Source organism: Porites lutea, chromosome 3 (assembly GCF_958299795.1).
Source record: "Porites lutea chromosome 3, jaPorLute2.1, whole genome shotgun sequence".
NCBI lineage: Eukaryota > Metazoa > Cnidaria > Anthozoa > Scleractinia > Poritidae > Porites > Porites lutea.
The window spans coordinates 22,401,142-22,421,792 of record NC_133203.1 but is presented as its reverse complement, the minus strand read 5'-3'; the positions used below and the strand labels follow the sequence as shown (position 1 = coordinate 22,421,792).

Sequence of the window (20,651 nt, the reverse complement as noted above, 5' to 3'; positions counted from 1 at the left end):
GAGTATTGTTTACATGTATGGGGTCACGAAGTGTTCATCTAGAGACTGCCAATTCATTGGAGAGTTCTTCATTTATCAATGCATTGAGACGTTTCATGAATCGGAGAGGTGCTGTGAGACAACTGAGGTCCGACCAAGGGACAAATTTCATTGGTGCACGAAGCGAACTGAAAGCAGCATTATGTGAGATGAATCAAGATCATGTTCAAGACTATTTGCTAAGGAATGGATGCGAGTGGATTCCATTCAAGTTGAACGTACCCCATTCTAGTCACATGGGCGGGACATGGGAACGTATGATTCGTAGTGTACGCAACGCACTTGAACCACTACTGTTACAAGCTGGCAGCCAACTTGATGATGAGACATTGCGAACACTCTTGACAGAAGTCGAGTGCATTATTAATTCAAGACCCCTCAGCGTCGATAATTTATGTGATGCAGAAGCGCCAGAGCCGTTGACTCCTAACCATCTTCTTACTATGAAACCTAAAAGAGTGCTACCGCCCCCAGGGAAGTTTCAAAGAGCCGATATGTATTGTCGTAGACGTTGGAGAAGAGTACAGTATCTTGCAAATGAATTCTGGCTGAGATGGCGGGCAGAGTATCTTCAAATGTTACAAGTCAGGCAAAAGTGGGTCCAGCCTAAGAGAAACCTTGCTGTTGGTGATATAGTCATCTCTAAGGAAAGTGAAAGCACGCGCAACAAGTGGCCACTTGGCAAAGTAGTGCAGGTGTACCCAAGTGACGACGGATATGTCAGAAAGGTCAGGTTGCTGATGGCAGACGGGAATTTGGATGATAGTGGAAAACGCCAACGCCCACCATCATATTTAGACAGACCTATACACAAGCTCGTTCTATTGTTGACTGCAGATGAAGTGTTCCAGGAAGATGTCTTTCACGAGGAGACCAGGGAAGTCCCCATCGAGGAGCCAACGAAGAACAATTGAAAGACGTTGCAAAGGTTTCATTTTGAACACTTGATTTTGATTAACTCATTTAACATTCATTCGCTGTTGCCGATCAATGACTTGAGCTTTCGAGATTCTACTGTTTGAGTATCGAACTGATAGTTTGTTGAACGTTTAGCCTTAGGGACTCATATAGGTTCATTGTTTTGTCTTAACTGCATGACATGCAGTTGAGGAGCCATGTTACTACAGCAACGCTGTAGTAAGGAGTTTTCAGTATTTATGGTCAGCGGTTGTTACCATTTTGCTCGTGCTAGTGGCCGCCATGTTCTTGTTTATCACATGTGTGATTTAGGTTTACAATCCATGTAATCCTTCGCTCATCTGTATCGTGTAAGGCAGACTAAGTTGTTATCTGAAGAACTATTATCTGAAGAACTATTATCTGAAGAACTATTATCTGAAGAACTATTATCTGAAGAACTGAAGAGTTAAAGATTATTTGGAGATAAAGGAAAGATCTGACGATTCAAGTTTTTCTCTTTTTTCTTGTGAATAACAACGAAACTCCTTCGGATGCCAAGTACGACTTTCGAGGGCAGCCACACTTCATGATCTTCCACGACAAAACCGGCAACGATACAAATTGTCACAGAATATACTTGTACTTTGACTCTAACAGATATAAATATAAATATATATATATGCTTTTCTTATATAGATAAACTTTCTTAACTTTCGAGTAGAGTAGCACCTTACGCGAGATCGATCGATAGATGGACTGTTTTCACATCAACACGCTGTAACCATGGTACCAAAACAATATTTCTTGTTCCCAGGTTCTCTCAACCTCGTTCCCATGTCACATAAATCTCAAAAGCGTTTCGAGATTTTCGTAACCATTACGAGATTTTAATTCGGAACCATTCCGAGATTTCGGAACCATTACGAGATTTTAATTCGGAACCATTCCGAGATTTTCGGAACCATTACGAGATTTTCGGAACCATTCCGAGAGATTCGAAACCATTTCGAATCTCGGAACTATTCCGAAATTGGAAACCATTGCGAAATTCGGAACCATTTCGAATCTCGGAATTTTTTTACGAATGGCGGGCCATAAAGAAAGGGAGTCAGCAGACACAGTTTTAGATTGTGCTACACTCTGCTTGCTGGACAATAATAGGGAACTTAAGCACCAGACGTTTTCTAGGGGGCGGCGGCAACTGGAAGTCAAATTTAATTCTGGTCCACATTTCCTGCCGACTTCGTTTTGCTCATTTTGACGTCCCCTGTAAAACGTGAGTGTCTTTTTTATAATTTTCGTGCTTTTATATGATTTTGCTCCTGAAATTTTGTTCGTATTGATGCTTGAGCTGTTATTCTATAGTTGAGGAACTTGCATGAACGGTTGTCATGTATTTATTGTCATTGTTTGAATATTTTAGACTCTGCTGTGAAGATGGCTACCAGTAAACAACGTGCAATGGAATGGATAGATGAGCATGACGTTCTTCTTTTGCGTGAAATGATTGCAAGTGAATTGTTCCAGTTCAAGAAAGGCAGTCCAGACCGTGGTTGAATCTGGGAATCAATCCACAAAAGATTGAACAAACTCAATAATCCAAAATTTATGATAAAGGAAAAAAGGGGCGTCAGAGATCGACGGAATCTGCTTCAGACCAAGTTTAAACGCACTCAGTGAGAAGAGCTTCAAGCTAGTGGCATCGATTGTGAGTTGTCGGAAAAGGATGCGCTCATAGAGGAGCTATGTGAGAAAGAAGATATCTTTTCCGCTAAATGAGTATTTGCTCGCAAATAAAAAATGTTATGTCACCTACACAATAATAAGTAGTAGTTTACACAGTTTAAAGTAGGGTTGAGGTGGTTGATTTGGTCATCTGATAAATGTTCGTCGACATGTACATGTGATTCTCTTGGCCTTTGCTACTTATTATATAATAGGCAAAAGGTACAGTCATGTAAAGTAGTGATCACAAGATAATCAGGAGATCTCAGGGACCACAAAAATATATTTCTCTAGTAATAAAAATCGTCTGAACCCAACACGACTTATGAAAGAATGAAAGAAAAACAAAGGATTTCAAAATCCAAAGTACTTGTTTCTGTGAGCACCAAAATTGCTATAAATAGCACTAAATTTAATGCCCAGAATATTGGAAATTGCATTTCCCAGTTTCTAGATTTCAAACTTTTGCAACCAGAAAGCCTCTAGTTTGGACACTGCATCCTATTCCAATATCAGGAGCTGCTTACTACAAACTTATTCAAAAGCCCTGTACGTAGCTACCTAATATTTAACTTGGCCACCAGATCAAAACCTACTGGTCTGGAGTAACCTACAGTATTAATAACCGAAGGACTAGTGACTTACACAATTATAAATTCCCTTCACAATCTTCCGATGGGCCAGTCTTGGAAAAACCTCCTTAAAGTCATTCTCATCCATCTCGGGGAAGTCTTCTTCAGTGATAGTGTTTTCCATTTATAAGTATAAGGAAATAATTGCAATAAAAAATTGTATATGGCATTTTTTCTGTACCAAAAAGGACATGTCAACTTTAATGCTAGTCAAAATTGATTGCAGAATTCAAACTTGTCTGTTTAAAGCAGCTTTTATAGTTTCACTTTAGTATACAAATTTCTCCAAAAAGCGGTCCAAACGTCCCATATCAGGTACAGCAGAATCACTGTCTTTGCATTGATTCTGGAATATAAAATTAAACATGCAGATTTCGACTTTACGATGGAATAAAAAATGGTATGTATAAAAATTCATGCTGTGCCAAATTTGTGACAAAAACATCTACCACACATAACTGGAAACTTGCAGCCATGAAAAAAAGTGTAAAAGAAATAACGAAACGTAAGATTGTTAAGTTAACCCTTCAAATTTCGACGGAACACTTTATCCTGCACAAAATGAAAAGACAGTTTCAGCAAGCGACTCCGATATTTCAAGAAAGTGCTGGAACATTCCCTACAATATTTGAGTGTTTATCCACTATGAATTAACAACAATTTTAAAAAATCTAACCTTCAAAAGTCACGATAACCTCGTAAGGAACCGTAGGAAAGCGTCTTTGGAACCATGAAATAAATTCGCTGCTTTCGTCCAAGGCTTTGCATTCATCTCGTAATGACGCGTGAGAAGACATCTTCAACTACGGTGGCCCACAAGGGTCACTACGCATTCTCTCACATCATATATGAATTATTAAGTACGCATTTCAAATTATGCACAACACATTCCAAATTCCTCGAAACACATCTTAAATTTACTACAAGTTCTGAAATCTTCACAACACATTTCAACATCTTCGCAAAACATTTCGAAATCTTCACAACACATTCGCCCCAGGACCCCAAGATGAGTAGCACAGTCACCCCTCCATTTACTTTTAGAAGGGGTCAAAAACCATTTTGTTTCATTTTTACAAATTAACTGGCTATAAGGCTTCTGTTTTACATGGATACAACTAATTACTTAAAACTTTCTGCTCAACATCGGTTCTATGCTAATTAGACTCGTATCAGTTTTTCCCATGATGTAATGCGGGTGTGGCAAGATTTTAGTTTTTAGAAAATATAGTCACCGAAGCTAAACAAAAGTTACAGGAATCACGCAGAAGCGGCAAATATTTTTTTGTTATTCAAGCATGCACACAGACAACATGTTTCAGGGGAGGTTGTCCAACAAACTGTCGAGCTGCTCACGCTGCCATCGTGCCATGAAGGAGTGCCTGGGGTATTCGACAAGGAGCTCCTTGAAATAGCCAAAGAGCTCAGATGGTGGTGTCTCCTTCTGTACTAGGGCGATCTTCTTCTTCTCTTGGCCATTAGTAAGGAACTTCCCTGTTGAAACATACTCATAACGTGACCAGCTGACAGTTCCCTCTCCTGAAGTCTCCTCTGGCAGGAACTCAATATTGTCTACACCACATTCTGTGCATTCACGCTCTAAGCATTTGATGTTGTGATAGTTGATGCCTTCTGGCTTCGGACAAAGGGTTTTTTCTGCAGCCTCTGTTACGCTTTTGGTGACAAATGATTCGTCTATATTGGCAGACTTTTTTACAAGCTCCTTACGGTATTTCATGCAGCTTTTAAACACTATTTGCATTTCCACATGTTTCCTGCATAAACAAGACCTCCTATCACGTTCCTTTGCCTGCTTCACAAAGAAAGGCTTCAAGCTTTCAAACTTCCTTTGGCGAATCTTCACTTCTGGGTGTAGCTCAAGGAATTCTCTAAAAGCATCAGTTTGCATTTTTTCCAGCACATGCTTAGCGTGTTTCACATACTCTTCTTTTCCAATGCGTTGTTTTAAAACATCCTTCTTGTCTCCTGTAGGATGACTTGCCGTATGAGCCTAGTAGTTGAAGACTTTTTTGGCGTCTTCCTCCGATATAGCATCTTGCCGAACCTTTCTCTTAGTATAAAGCCAGCTGGGTGTGTCACCTTTGAGAATGCTTTCTCGACGTTTGATGGCTTTACTAATGCTTTTTTCATTGAGGTTAACTAGTTTCCCTAAGGATCTTTTCGCTCTTGACTTCTTAATATTTTCTCCAAAAGCCAAAGATTTAAATGCGGTAAATGCTGCTCTCTTTTCGTTTGACCCTGAAGCCTTGACTTTGGCAAGTCCGCTGGAAATGTCAGAAGCTAGTGCTTTGAGCGTAGCTACCTCTCTTTGTTCCTCTGGTGTAGTAACCACTCCCCTCTTTTTCAGTTGTTTTCTTGTTCTCGAACTACTTACTAAGCTTTCTAGAACAGCTGCCTTTTTGGCTGGTGAAGCTGGGAGGGTAGTTTTCACCTTATCAGTCGCGCATTTTTTCGACGTCCTGTTCGGAAATGTGGCGCCCCCGCCCAGAATTTCTTCCACATTACTCTCCTGTCTCCATCTTTCACGATATTTTCGGACTTTCTCTCTTGTCTACTCTCTGATTAATACTCTCTTGGCTTGAACAGAATCTCGGATAGACCATCTTTTTTCCTTGATCTGATCTCTCTCCTGATTGCGCTTGAGTTCGCGTCTAGTTGTGGGAGGTCGCGTGGGAAGCTCTCCTTTCTCTTGCCTTCTTTGTTTGACTTGAGCGATCTTTTTCTCGCGATTCTGAAGGTAATATGCTCTATCTAGCTCTCTTTTTTTTGCAGCTTTCTCTCTTGAGCTGCTTTCTTGCGTGAAATTAGAATATTGTGCTTTGATATTGTTTCTTCCATTCACACTCTCGACCTTTTGTCTTTACAAGTGACTAATCGCACGTGTCTGAAGGTTTTCTTCTTTGCAACTTGCTATTTTTAAACAAACCATGACAGAAACCCTGAGAAACAAACCAGGACACCCCCAAGCTAATTCTAGAAGCATGTGACTGATATGCGAGGAACAGGCGAACGGAGAAGGTTGCGAATTGCGCTGAATTTCCTCGCGGTTTTGTAGATTCCTTCCTGAGTTACGCTTTGTGAACACGGTCATCATTGCAAAAAGTGTTTCCGAATTGCTCATTAGCGAATATCTCGCTTCATATCAGCTAGAAATGGCTAGAAATCCAGGGAAATTTGATGATTCTAAGCCCAAATGAGTGAGTACCGTTCATTGTACTGGTTCAAGAAATTTGTCCTGTTTATCTGTCCTAGCCAGAGGCAGTTTGAAGTTATTTTACTCGTAACAAAAAGTGTTTCCTAATTGTGCTTTCCACTCCCAAGCGAATTCTATTCTAATTATTATGCTGAACGTTTGTGTCTAGCTCCTTTCAACATTGCCCAAAACAGTGCTGTTGTCGGTTTGTAGTGTTTATTTCATTGTCAACCTTAAATGTGAACTTTATTTTTTGGTGCCGCAGACAAATTTGCAAGCATTACACACAGCAACAGCTAGTTCTTAAATCACTTTTGGTTTCATTTTTACTGCGTGAAATAAAAATTATTCTTTGAAACTTGAGTTGTCAATTTGTTTCAGTTGGGTGTATTGTGAGACGGAATTATTTAACCGCAGCCACTGTATGTTGTGAGAAAAAAATACATTTTCTAACCTTTTGCCGGTATTTGCAGCGCTATTTCTGTAATGCGTTACAACCACATTTTGGGGTATTCGTTAAATTTATTATTTTTTCCCGTTTTAGTCTTGCTTGTGAATTTTGGTATTTTACATCAGTTAGAATTGGTGGTGTTTTCTTTCTTTAACTAAAAAATTTCAGAAAAATGCGTTGAATACTTCTCGAGTTAGTTGGACTTGAAGTCCGTTAGGTATGATATGTGGCTAAATGGAGGGGTGATTGTGCTATGCATCCAAGTGTTGGCAGAGAAAAAGGAACCGTTACACAGCTCCTCCCTCTTCCTTCAACGCCATGTTTTGTTCCACGTGTGGAGAGGCTTTGCAAGTTTCATTCAAATTTTGTCCTAAATGTGGGAAGGATCTTGCAAATAACAAAGAAATAAAGGTGGGAGATGAAACCAGCAGGAAGAATAATCTGTCTTTTAAAGAATTTAAAGAAACGAAAGAGAAACAATGGGCCACGTTTTTCAGAAAGAAACGTGGCAGAGGAAAAGGGAGCGGCAAACAGCAGGAAGATCTCAGTGATATTGTCAAGATTAATATCGGTATTATGGTACCGGATAGTGGTCAGCTAAGGAGAGTGCGAGGAAAAAGCTTAACAGTAAATGTCCCGAAAAATGTGAGGGCAAGCATGCTTCTCGAGGCTAGGGCTGAGAAGCACAAAGCACACTCAAAAGATATAAAACAAGAGTATAATTATGTGTTGCTTTATGAAGATCGCACTGAGGTAAAAACTCTTAAGGAATCATCAGAGGCGTTTGTCCTGTACAAATACAAGAACGAATGTGGAAAGCCCTATAACAGGTTGAAATTCTTTCTCAATTCTGTGTGAAGCATTAGAATTTACTCAAACAACTTAAGAAAGATTCATTGAATCAAATCCAGCATCGACCCTTTCAAGTGCAGAAAATAATGAAGAGGACATTGTAGAACAGGTGCATGTAAAGCGTATAAAAAGAGCAAAGTTGTCAAGTGTTTTCGAGGAAGATTCAGAGGACGATCTGCAATCCATGCTGTCCTCTGTAGGTACACTGAACTTTAGCACTGAAGTTGCCAGCACAGCTAGAGCACAACCTGATTGCAACCTTAAAACACTTAAGGATATATTTCCCAATAGAGAGGAGCATTTACTTGGGGCAGCCCCCTTGACAATACCAATAACATCAATTTGGCAATCAGTGAAATCATTGAAAAGTCATCATTTTCACCTGTACCAGAACTATCTTCACATGACATATGTGCATCATTAAACTTTTGTACTGACATTACAGGAGATGCAGAGTTTGAGGACAACAACATGGATATTACCTTTGGACCTACTACATGTACTTCTACTACTCAAGATAATCAAGATAGTGCTTTTGAAAATTCATTGTGAAAGCTAGCCACAGAAAAGGTTCAAAGAGATAAGCCTCTTAGAATTAAAGTCAGAAGGAGAAACGACCAAGGTGGGCCACGTAATGAGTTTTTTCTTTGTTACATAGAGAGGTATGTGGTTCTAACATGTTTCTTGGCAATGAAACCTGCAAGCTGTTTAATCACAACCTTTTAGCCTTGGAACAAAGGAACTACTTTATCTATGGTCAGCTATGTTCTCTTGCTATAATGCAAGGATCCCACCTTCTTTCTTGTCTTCAACTTTGGCAGACTACATTGTCTTTGGAGAACAGAGCAGAGCTCAGTCTCGAATTGATGATGTTTTTGATATAGAAGTAAGAGACAAGCTGAAGGAGCTCAAGATTATTGAGGATCCAGAAGAATTTAAGCGTGCTGCATCCTTTGAATGTGCACTTAGATTTGACGCAGGCTTTTGTAAGCCCATTGTCACCATAGAGATAAAGTGAAGATGCTGCATATTATTACTTTGCATTATGCTTTACTTCAATCATTAGCTGAGGTGAATCAGTTTATTGAGGGACTCAAGCTAAATGGCCTTCTTGAGTGCATGCGACAGCACCCTTATGAAGCCAGGAAGCTGTTCATCTATGAAAACAACCAGATTTCAGGAGAAGAACTTGACGATCTTTTGGTCCCATTATTTGCCAAGCCTGGAAGCAACAAAAGAGAATTGGAAGAGAGGGTGTCTTTCAATTTTACCAGGTACCTTGAAGATGTCAATGATGCAGAGGTTAAGGGGACCATTGACGATTTTAACACAGCGGAAAAATCTCACATTGTTATCACAGCAGGCGTGGTGTTGTAGTTCATTACAGGCTCATATCAAGTTCCAGCTCTTAAGTTCGACCCTGTACCTTCTCTGAAATTCCTTCATGACGATCCAGGGCAAAAAGTGAGTGCTAATACATGTAGCAACACCCTTACTCTACCAGAAAGTTCTAAGTACTTAGACTATGATTTGTTCCATGAAGAGATTACCATTTGTATATTAGATTCACCTGGATTTGGAAATGTGTAGCTTTGTTTGTACATTATCAAATTTTGTGATGTTGACTGAGCGCATTCAAGTTTGTTGTAGATGCATTTTGAATAAGCAGTTATGCTTTTAGTGTTAGGCAGATCTGCTTGCAAGAATGTGCAATTCTGTTTCACATGTATCTCTATGGCCATGTCACCACCTGTCTTTGAACTTATATCTTTAGCTCTGAGTTTGTAAATGTCTAGTAGTAAATATCACGGTATGGTATAACAAAACTAAACAAATTTTTATTCTTTAGGACATATCAACAGCTTCTGATTTGGTAATAATATAATGAACGATTATCCCATTGGTAGAAATTTGCAGTAATTCAGGTGGGGGGCTGTAGGAATCACACAAGAATAAGCCAATCAAATTTCCGTCCTGTTAATACGTAATCATTAGGTACGACAGTTCACCTTTCACTTGGGAGCTCTGTCGCTCTGTTGCGACTGTTGCGCGTGTGGCATTACTTTTTTAGTATGCCTCCAAAAAGAAAAAACTTCAAAGGCCGTAGTCCTAATGTACCATGGTACATCGAAAGCTGCGGAAATGAGGAAGATATAGGGAGCCTTGTCTTGTCTAATCTCGCAGCGAGCACAAGGCTCGCAGCAGAAAATGAAAGCCAGGCACACGACAAGAAAACGAGTCTGACCTTTCAGTTCCGGCTCATGTCTTTGGAGCAGTTTTCTCAGCAAAATGGAGATGATGCTGTGTCGTTTGGGCCTAGCAAAAGGCGGGTTTTGGCGGCAACAATTCAGACAGACATGCATAAGTTTGTCAGTGTAATGCTTCTCTACTTGTATGATGTATGCGAATTGTTGTGCTAAAAAAACTTGGTATTTATCCTGTATGTAATGAAGTCGTAGCGAGATAACACAAGAAAAATGTTTAAACATATTTTCGTTTTTTGGTAATTCTTGTGCGACTTGAAAGACTACCGTGGCTAAGTAAACTTAATGTTCTGTGAATGTAGCCGATCGATCACCGTGCTAGTTAGTAAATAATAAGCTTAAGCTTTTAGCATGTGACAGCCATTTTTTCGTGCTCGCTTTTGGTCCTTATCACTTGTTTCCTTGTCCCAAAAACCCAAGAGCCAGGAAAAGGCCATCTGAGGCAATTTCAAAGCTGCTACAAGAAGCTTGCGTCTTGATTATTTAACATGTAAAAGAATGGAGTAATTGATCCTCTGATTTCACACCTCTTGAAAGCTGAAAGTACCTTTCACCATGCACAGCTTGGTAGATTTCACACGTCTTAAAAAACTGAAAGTACCGTTCACCATGCAGAGCTTGGTAGAAGCTCTGCATGCTGATATAGATATATGCTCTGCATACTGATACAGGAAGCCCCATCTTGACGAGTACGCAACTGCTTGAGAAATTACTTTTTTTGTATGAGAATTTAATGCCGAATAATTTCCGTAAAATGACTGTTCTGAAAAAAAAATTGTAACTTAAAGCTGCCCATGAAAGGATTTTACTAACAAATTTTTGGGGCCGTTACTGAGCTAATATTTCCTTCAGACGCTTGCTTTGGATTTTCCATACGGAAAATTTTACTTTGCAGGAAGAGAAATTTTTACAGATGAATGTATAGAAAATTTTAAAAAGTGGATGTAGCTGCATGTAACACCCTCAAATTTTTTCAGTAGATTCGTTAGGAGTGAAGGTTTAGTTTCCTTTTTTTTAGAACAGCCGTTTTATGGAAATTATCCTACATTAGATTCTCATACAACAACTTTAATTTCTCAAGCAATTGCCTACTCATCAAGGCCTTTTGAATACGAGACAACAGTGGATGAGATGTTCTCAGGGTCTCTTCATGTGAAGTCAGGCTGGGTTGGTCTGGTTACTGAGGAATGAGATCGCTCCTCACCACCATAAAATTATTTGTAAAAATTTCTTGTTCAGATGTGAAGGTGAGTGTGATTGTTTCAAAACGCGACATGTTAAGGGCCTTATTACTATTGACATTTATGTAAAGCTGCCGGGATTTTTTGCCAAAATAGAATGGAATTTTGTGTGACTCTTGTGAAAGGGATTATTGCAGTCAGTATGCAAATTGTGCTGCAAATTTGGATATCACACATGACTGACCATTCACATAAAGTTGGAATAATCATTAAAAATGAGTTTATCTTTTTCTGATCTCTTGTCAACCATGGGCAAAATTATTTATCGCTAAACTTAATGGAAGTAAATCATGCACAGTCAATTCTATAGATAGCTTTTCTTAATCGTACGGGGCAATGTAAAACCGAAAAGATATATTGTGTCCTCGGAGCACGTTCCAATGTAATATGCCGGCCTGTTGGGCATATTTGCCCCCTCATTTTTTTTTCAAAATGCCTATTTTAAACTTTTCAGTGCTGTGTTATTTTATGCAGTTTTAATACACTCATGCTCCACTTAATTTTGTTTTTGTTGACTTCCATGTGCTTTATTTATTTTTCATATGTCGAGCTGGAAACATGATGTTTACACTTTTATAGGGGTGGCTCACTAATTTATTAAAAAACAAAACTATTTAATTTAATTTTTTTCAGAAATGTTAAGTGAGACAAAAGGCAAGAGGCTGGGAACACTCCGCTGTCGTGGCCTTAAGCCTCCAGTTGTGAGAGGCCATGCAGCAGCTTTCACATATTGGTTTAATGTTTTTGGGCACACAGGCCCTTACAGCCAATCCGTCAAAGTTTTACCAGATGGGTCCCAAAAAGTTATTGCCAAAGGGAATCCTATGAATTCCCCAGGTAAAGGAATAATTCTCTGCAGTTAAATTGATGATCTACGTGCACTTTAGCTCTACCTGTTTTTTCACTTGTTGGGGTCAAAATTTGGAATGGGATACCTCAAATTCTTAAAGAAAGACCGAAAAAAGCTTTTAAAAGATCACTAAAAGAAATGCTACCCGATATCCTTGAAACTGAAGACTCCTATATTGATGTGGATACGATCATTGTGGAAAAAGTGATTCTCTTGTCCTTTGTTTTCATTTCATTTTTAAAATTTCACTTTAATATTGTCCTTGCATTTAAGTAGAATAGTTTCTATTTAATGTGAAATATATATACTTATATAACGTCTAATTTCTTTGTATTTGTGTAGTTTGTAGTAAATTATGTAGCCTGGCCTTCCTCGAATAGCCTCGCTAACTGCAGGCCAGTCCCAATGACGTATCTTTTGTTATTTTTCCAAATTTAAATAACGTTGAAGTTGAAGTTGAAGTTGACCTGTGATTTATACCCACTCAGGGGAAATTAATTAATACATAATTGCAGGATATGCACATTTATGAAACAGTCTTCCTTTTATTTACAGACACCCAAGCACATTAGCGCAAATCTCAACAATTGCTTCAGTTTTGACATACACACACTAAATAACATATCAAAAGTTCCCTTTGAGATAAAAGTAGCTATAATCGGACATATTTAGAAAGTAGACATATGCGGTGCTTTGAATATAGGTCAATCAACCCCATTCATGACTGACGCCATTTTTAAAGCTTATCATTAGCACAGCAAGTAAATATTGCCAAAAAGTCAGTCCAAAATGGCAAAAAACTGATTGCAATTGAATAATCCAATAAACAACTTCATATAAGCAACATAAAGTGTCATTTTACAAAATATGGAGCCTATGCAGGTGTGTAAGGGTTAACAAAAGTTATCACAGTCCATCTAACTAACTATCCATCCAACCTGCTCACTGTTCTTGACTTTTTAGCCGTAAAACTTCAACTTTAACTTTAACTTTAACTTTATTTGATTTACCACAAAATACAAGTAACGATAAAACAAGACAGTTACACAAAAGCAAATGAAAGTGGCGAGGAAGCCCAAACAGAAACCATGAGGCTTATAGACATTGGGCTCCCTCAGAGTAAAAATAAAGTTAACAGTAACGGTAAGGCCAGGATCGAAAGCAAAATACAATGAAGGTAAGTATAACTTAACTAATTACATAGACTGAGTTGACAAAATATAAGGTATGGTACAAGTAACAATAAGTATAAAAATAATATCAGACATGGAAGAAATATAACTATATTTACTACAAGATTTATAACTAATAATTCATATATAATTTTTTTTTTCAATTTCGTTTTGAATACGTGGAGAGAATTAGATTCTTTAATATCATTTTTCCTGGAGCCAAATTGATTATCACATAGAATTTCTAGTTTACTTAAATAATTATAAAGACGGTTATAAACAACCTTTTCAAGAAACTTAGAAAAGCTAGGGAGAATCGAGATCGGTCTATAGTTCGTAAAGAGTGATCGATCACCAGCTTTAAAGAGTGGTATCACGCGAGCAATTATCATATGGTCGGGAACAATGCCATGAGAGATAGATAAATTGATTATATGAGCTAAAGGAACGGCTATAATTTGAATTGACTTTTTTATGATGGGAATGGGAATTCTATCATGGCCAGCTGCCTTACCTGGTCGAAAAGCATTGGAAATTTCCAATAGCTCATTTGGAGTCACTGGATCAAAAAACACCGATTGACAAAAGTGACCAGAGAGAAAACTGCGGTGAGAGACAGATGAGTGAATTTCTTTGGCTAGATTAGGTCCGATATTAGAAAAATAACTACAGAATCTATTAGCGATGTCTACTGGATCCGTAATTTCTTGGTTGTCAACTTTAAAGATGGAATTGATTTTAAACGCTTTCTTTTTTGTCTTAATAATTTCGTTTAGAACTCTCCATGTAGCTTTGGCATTTGATTTAGAAGCATCGATTTTGTTTTCATAATATATACGTTTAGCGATTCTTAATGAGTGATTCAATTTGTTTTTGTAATTTTTATAACGAATTTCATAATGCAAAGATTGATTAGTGAGATACTGTCTATATAACTTATTTTTCGTTCTTATCGACTTCAGAAGTCCTTTCGATAACCAAGGCTTTCTCAAACGGTAATTGCTCGCCTTAGTTTTTTTTAAAGGAAAACATGAGTCATATGCCGTAGAGTATTGTTTGAAAAAGCTGTTATAGGCGTTATTTGGATCATCAAGAGAGGCATACTGAGACCAGTCAATTGTCTCCAAGTGCGATAGAAACTTAGTTGTGTTGACTTGATTTACATCTCGAACAAAAACAGATTCATTAGATGCTGAGATTGAGGCGTCGAAATGAATAGAAAATATAGGCAGATGGTCAGAAATATCAGTGAAAAACAGTCCACTCCTGGATCTATCGAAAAATTGGTTGACGAAAATGTTGTCAATTAAAGTTGCCGAATGACAAGTTATTCTTGTAGGGCGCGTAATCTATGGAAAGAACATATTAGAATATAGCGCATCTAAAAATTCACCAGTAACGGAATGACATTGGTGGTTCATTAGATTTAAGTTAAAGTCACCCATTAAATAACATACCTTATTTTCTTTTGAAATCTTACTTAATAGCTCATTGGTCATTGTTAAAAATTCATCAACGTTTTGGTTTGGCGGCCTGTAAATCACACCAGCAACAATGTTCTTTCCCTGGGGCTGAACAATTTCAATAAACAAAGATTCTGCGACGTTTGGCAACGAAAAATCAAGATCGCATCGAAATTTAAAATTCAAATTGCTAAAAACATACAGACCAACTCCACCACTGGATCTATTTTCCCTACTTTTATGAACAAAACTGTAACTGTCGATGTCGACTGACGACGACGAATCATTTAGCCAAGTTTCGGAAATACCAATCAAAGAGAATTTTAAATTTACGTTAGACAAAAGATCCGTTAGTTTGCTAGCATTACATTGTAGGCTACGAATGTTTAGATGCAGTAGAGAAAAGCTGTCACAAATACGCGAATCTTCACTAGATAGCATGTCATTAAATTGATCTTCAATAAAATATTCACAGTCATCGCTAAATAAATCCCTGAGATTGGTGTCAGGGTCAAGGTCAAATGAACGAGCTAGATTTGTTCTAATATTGTGAAGTAAAGGATTGAAACTTAAACTAGCCAATCTATCAGCATCATAGCGAACAGGACCATTTTGCATTTCATAAATTGCTAGGTTGAAGTCGGCGTCATCAAGGTCGTTAAAGGGAAATGAAAATTCTGGAAAGACAGACATTTTCAATGTGGGGGAAAACAATAATTAAAAAAAAAACAAAAAAAACAAGGGGGAAATAGCAGTAGGAAATAAATAACTTAGCTGTTCTCGACATTAGGTCTGTCTCTAATAACCAGTTTATCTAACACAAAATAAGCGATCTTCCCTGCTCTCTTGGCTGCTTCCATCTTTGCACGTTGACTTTCTCTTTTTTCAAGGGTTGCTGGAGATAGGTCTTCTTTCACAAATATATTGTCGGGTTTAATTCTTCGGGCACATTTCAGGATCGTTTCCCTCTCTTTCCAGTTACGAAGGCGACACACAATGGTTCGAGGACGACTTGCAGAATTCTGGGCCGAAGCTGGCCTACGCGAACTTTTACCCACGCGATGCGCTCTCTCAATGTCAGGAGCACTGGCGAGATTCAACTCGTCTTTCAAAACTTGCTTTACTTTAGCTTCAGTTTCTTCCCACGTTTCGTTATCCTCTTCGGGAATGCCATCGACTCTGACATTATTTCGCCTACTCTGATTTTCTAAATACTCCATTTGTTCTTCTTGATGGTCCAAGTCGTCTTGAATTTCTTCAATGGCGGAGTCCAGTTCTTGTAATTTAAGTAATGATGGTTTCAAGTCATCCATGTCCTTTTGCGAAAACTCAAGGCTGTTTTTCAGATCACCCGTTTCCTTTTCCGAACTAGCAATTCTTGCTTTTAACTCGGCTACTGAATGAGTTAAAGAGTCGAGGCGAGTGTTCACGTTAGTTACGATCGAGTCAAAGAAGCTCTTGAACATTCTTTCCTGCATCTGTAACATCTCGCGAAGCGTTGCCAGAGTTACAAACTCTCCTTGAACATTTACTTCAGCCGCCAAAAAACTAACTGAGGCTTTCGAATGACGTGTATCGGGCATATTTTGGACTAAAATTTTCGGTGATTTCGATCTTGGCCAGAGCAATCAAATCCTGCGTCCGCACACTACGCGTGCACATAAACAGACCAGACAGACCATAAAGCAGCTGGTGAGGAGGTCATCGCGGCCAACAAGAAAAGATGCACGTCAAGGGAGGGTGGCATACGAGCCTAAAAAGGCCCCTCCATTTACCCTCCATCAGTTGTTGAAAATGTGCGAATACTGCTTAAAGACAAAAGAGGTATTAATTTTGAATTTGAGAATGTGTATATAATGATTCTGCATATGTATATGTAGTGACTGTCATATACACCTATTTCAATTAAGGTTGTTCAGAGAAGAATGATGCATGATCCATGTTTCATAGCCAGCGGGTGCATTACTGTAGCAAGTCTAGCAAGAATAGCAAGTTTTGTACCCGCAATGAGCCTAGAAACCTAGAAAGCAAATGCTGCTGACGCTTCTATGCTATGTCAGCAGAACGTTATCTAAGACAATATATTTCGAAACACTGAATCCTAGGCTTTTTAATGTATACAGTGATTTGAGGTTAGGTTTTTCTCTGTGGAAATATGCAAATGCTGCAAATTTTCAACGAGTTTGCTTGGCTCGTGCACGTGGGAATTTTCGATGGAGTTAAATAAAAATGAAATTCAAGGTGTTTGTTCATGAACTACAATAAATAACTTAACGTTACGCAAATATCTATTTTAGAGGCCATTTTTTTAAACACTGAATAGAAAAAAGAATAGGCCAGTTGATTTGTTTTATTGAAATAACCAGCTTTCTGGCCCATGAGAAATGCAGCTTAGTCTGGCGGTAAAACCCTATTCATTTAATGTTGTTGAAAGAACAGGCTTCTAATTTCTTACTGTTAGGTTTTTAAAATGAAATTCTTCAGCTCACTTATGCTTAAGAATTTTAGCAGCCATTTGACTTGAAAGCTCTCTTGAACGTCTTTTCAAAAATGGTCTCCATTATTTCAATGAATGTGAACAAGACTAAACTTCCCGCTACAAAACAGTTTACCATAGTGCACTGCAGGCTATGAAACATGGTTCACGGGAGCAACCTTAATTGAAATAGGTGTATATATAAGTATCGTGCTAGAAAATAACCATACCCACACCAGCGAGGGTCACTCAATAGACATTCTGCCATTACGTTTTATATGAAAAGTATGGAGCTATATAGCTCCATTATATAATGGGGTTTTGAGAGGGAACTGAACTACAGAGAACTATGTAATTTATTAGAATAAACAATATGTAGATAGTTTTCCTCTTTTTAAACAGCTGTAAAATAGATGGTAATTCCAATTGTATAAATAGAGAGATGCCTTTTTAATTCTGTCTGCTGGGTATGTTTATTTGCTTGAGTTAACCTTGATAACAAGTTGCTGGTTGTTTTTATTCTTTTAAGGGAATGTGCGGATTGTGGCTTTGGACTTTGACTTTATTTTCATTTGCCCTTTTCCTCCCAGGTGAGGAACCTCTACGCGTTAAACTGTGTCATTTAAAACTGCCCCAAAACTATGCAGGTATGTTATACACATATATTTACAGTGAAGTCCGGTCACACTTTCCTAGGAAGAATAAAATTTAAACCTAATTAAGGTGTTATGAAAGGCTTAAATGTAAAAACACAACTTACCTTCATTTTTTGTCATATAGAAGGTTAAATGTTAATAAAAGGAATTCCCAGATTTGAGGTTTTGATTTGCAGTGGTTTTTAAGAAGTGATGGGTTAAAGTTTTGTTGTCAAGGCGCCATCTTGGGCCGCCATGTTGGATTCGTAGACACAAAAATGTTCAGCAGAAGCCAGTGGCATGCGCAGTGGGTTTGTTTTCGCCTGATTCCTCGTGACACCTCACGCGCTATTCTCGCGGCCTTCACTGCAAATATCCTGGCAAATATTCACTGGATTGGAAACAATTTCATTCATCATTTTGGTATGTTCGTATTTCTCGTTTTCTCCTTGTGAACCTTTGAGTTTCAAATAATCAAGGGTATGATTTTTATGTAGATCATGGGAGAAATTACGACTGCAAAACCACCTCCGAGAATGCGGGTAAGATTTGTTTGGTTGAATTATTTACTATCGATCATCTGATTCTACACATTTTAAATATTCTTATTGACCATCACTTCTTCTTTCTTTCAGCCTTGAATTACCCGTTCGGCTAAGAAAGCTTTTGGTAAATGTGAGGTCTCTATCGGGCAAACTGGACGACGCACCGGATAAAGACCTTCGAGCGTTTATATACTGGGAAATGTTCACGTTCCTAGCAGCAAGTACCCTCAAAACCAAATTGTCTGGTTTGCTTCTGCTTGGTATTGTGAATGTCATTCATTATTGAAGTAGAGTTTCTTCTTGACGAAACATATACACAAAAGTAAATACACGAGGATAGCTGTAGGTGTGAAATTCACAACTGTGCTGCATTCCATGTGCAAATCACTGAGTCTGATATACCTTGAGGCAGCTGTTTGGACCACAGATTCAGCTATATTATTGTTCCTGGTAGTTCATGGACGGCAAAGGCAAGAACGCTTAATTGCTACCGTACTTTCATTTGGATAACCGACTTATATTATTTTGAAATAAACCTAAACTGCGTGATTCACTTTTACATACAACAACTTTTAGGATTGAATGAAGCACTCAGAGCTGGGATCAAAAATTACCCGTAGGATATTGACGTATATATTCCTTTCCTTTTTTGATTTTAGTTTGACAATGGAATACGAGACGGGTCGTCCTTAATATACCCCGAAGAGATAGTTGATGCTATCCGAAACTTTATCCTGGGGATGTAAAAAATTATACCCCGAGGAGCAGAAAGGTAACAAGACAATTGAAATATGTTGTACGTAAGCTTACATCTTGGAAAGAAAAATTATATGTGAACTGTATTTCTTTTCTTTTCTTCGCAGCGGAAGAGCTTTTATGAAGTCAGTCTAGAGGAGTTGGTGGAAGTCTACAGAGAGGCTGACTTGAGAGATGGCCTACAAGTAAGCATTTTTGCTATTTGTTGTCATTATTGTTTTCTCAGAGGCTTCACATGCCCTATCACATAGTCATGGACTACTCCCTTACAGTCTTATTTTTTCTCCTTTTTGTAGCATTCCCAAGATGGCACCTGCCCGCCAGTGGACAAGAAACCCAAAAATTTGTTCTGTAGCTTTGGATGCAAAACCTATTATTTTATTGTCATTATCATAATATTATATCCATTTCAAATGTTTCACACAAAATAATGTTATTTCAAGAAATATTTTTGTGCAACTGAAGAGCAGAATTTTTTTGTTTGGCAATTTTCTTGTTTTCGTGATAAATATGAATGTGAATCACTTGCTTTATCTACTTCCTACAACCCTGCTCTTTCAGTGATTGGAACAATATATAATTCAACTTCATCATTAGATCATTGAAGTTGCAATGATCATGGTGTCAATTACCATAAAGCTAAATAGGCAAATAAGACTTTGAACTCAGTTGCTGGAAATTAATCTGGGACAAGTATAACAAGGGGGGTGTGTTGGAAAAGATTTTTTTACACCTTCCTTGATCCAGTTACATGGCTTTTCTTTGTCTAAGTATCTGAAAATTCTCCATCCAAAAATAATATTCAATTAATGAACGTGAATTATGTTTCAACTGTGCAAGGAATTTTTCATCAGCAAGCACGTGTTGTAAAATTTTCAGAACTTCATTCAGGCTTTTAATAAGCTCGACTGAAATTCTAAAAAGAAACTCATGTGTGCTTCCTGGTAGAATGAAAACAATCATTTTTTTAACAAACATGGTGAAAGACAATTTAACATATGAAAAAATTCTGAAAAATATTACTACATGCTCCTAGAAACAGTGATTCAAACTCTATTCATGGTAACAATAAATTACCACTTTCCATTCAAAATCAAGCTATTGTGGACTTTTCCTTCGTGAGTATCAACAACAATACTGAAAAGATCACCTTATCAAAATATTTCAACGTAAGCCTACTGGGCTGCACTGATAAAAATATTGTACCTCATTTACTTTTTCCCAAAATAATTAAAGTGTCACTTTGAATGCCTCTTATTTAATGGGCATAACATGCTGATCTACGGAGGTGATCAGTTCCTCCACACACGCTCGTTTTGGAATTGGCCCTAGATGGCCCAGCTGTCACATTGACTTCAGTTCCAGCAGTGTTCTGTAATACTGTTCCCAAGGCCGCATCTTCATCCAGATCATCCCCATCATCCTCATTTCCATAG

The 20,651-nt window shown here is 38.0% G+C and overlaps 1 protein-coding gene, 1 long non-coding RNA gene and 1 pseudogene across 2 annotated transcripts; 2 read left to right on the top strand and 1 right to left on the bottom strand.

Moving 5' to 3' along the window:
* Positions 1–17: 17 nt before the first annotated feature.
* On the top strand, positions 18–953 carry LOC140931958 (uncharacterized). The gene has a single exon (XM_073381637.1). The coding sequence runs from the start codon at positions 18–20 to the stop codon at positions 951–953; it is 936 nt and encodes a 311-aa protein (XP_073237738.1).
* A 3,635-nt stretch (positions 954–4,588) lies between these two features.
* Positions 4,589–6,408, bottom strand: LOC140931957 (uncharacterized; annotated as a pseudogene).
* A 12,584-nt stretch (positions 6,409–18,992) lies between these two features.
* LOC140930720 (uncharacterized) lies at positions 18,993–20,024 on the top strand. The gene is made up of 3 exons (XR_012164878.1): positions 18,993–19,231; positions 19,323–19,400; positions 19,512–20,024. It is a non-coding gene; the product is annotated as an uncharacterized lncRNA (long non-coding RNA).
* Positions 20,025–20,651: the final 627 nt, after the last annotated feature.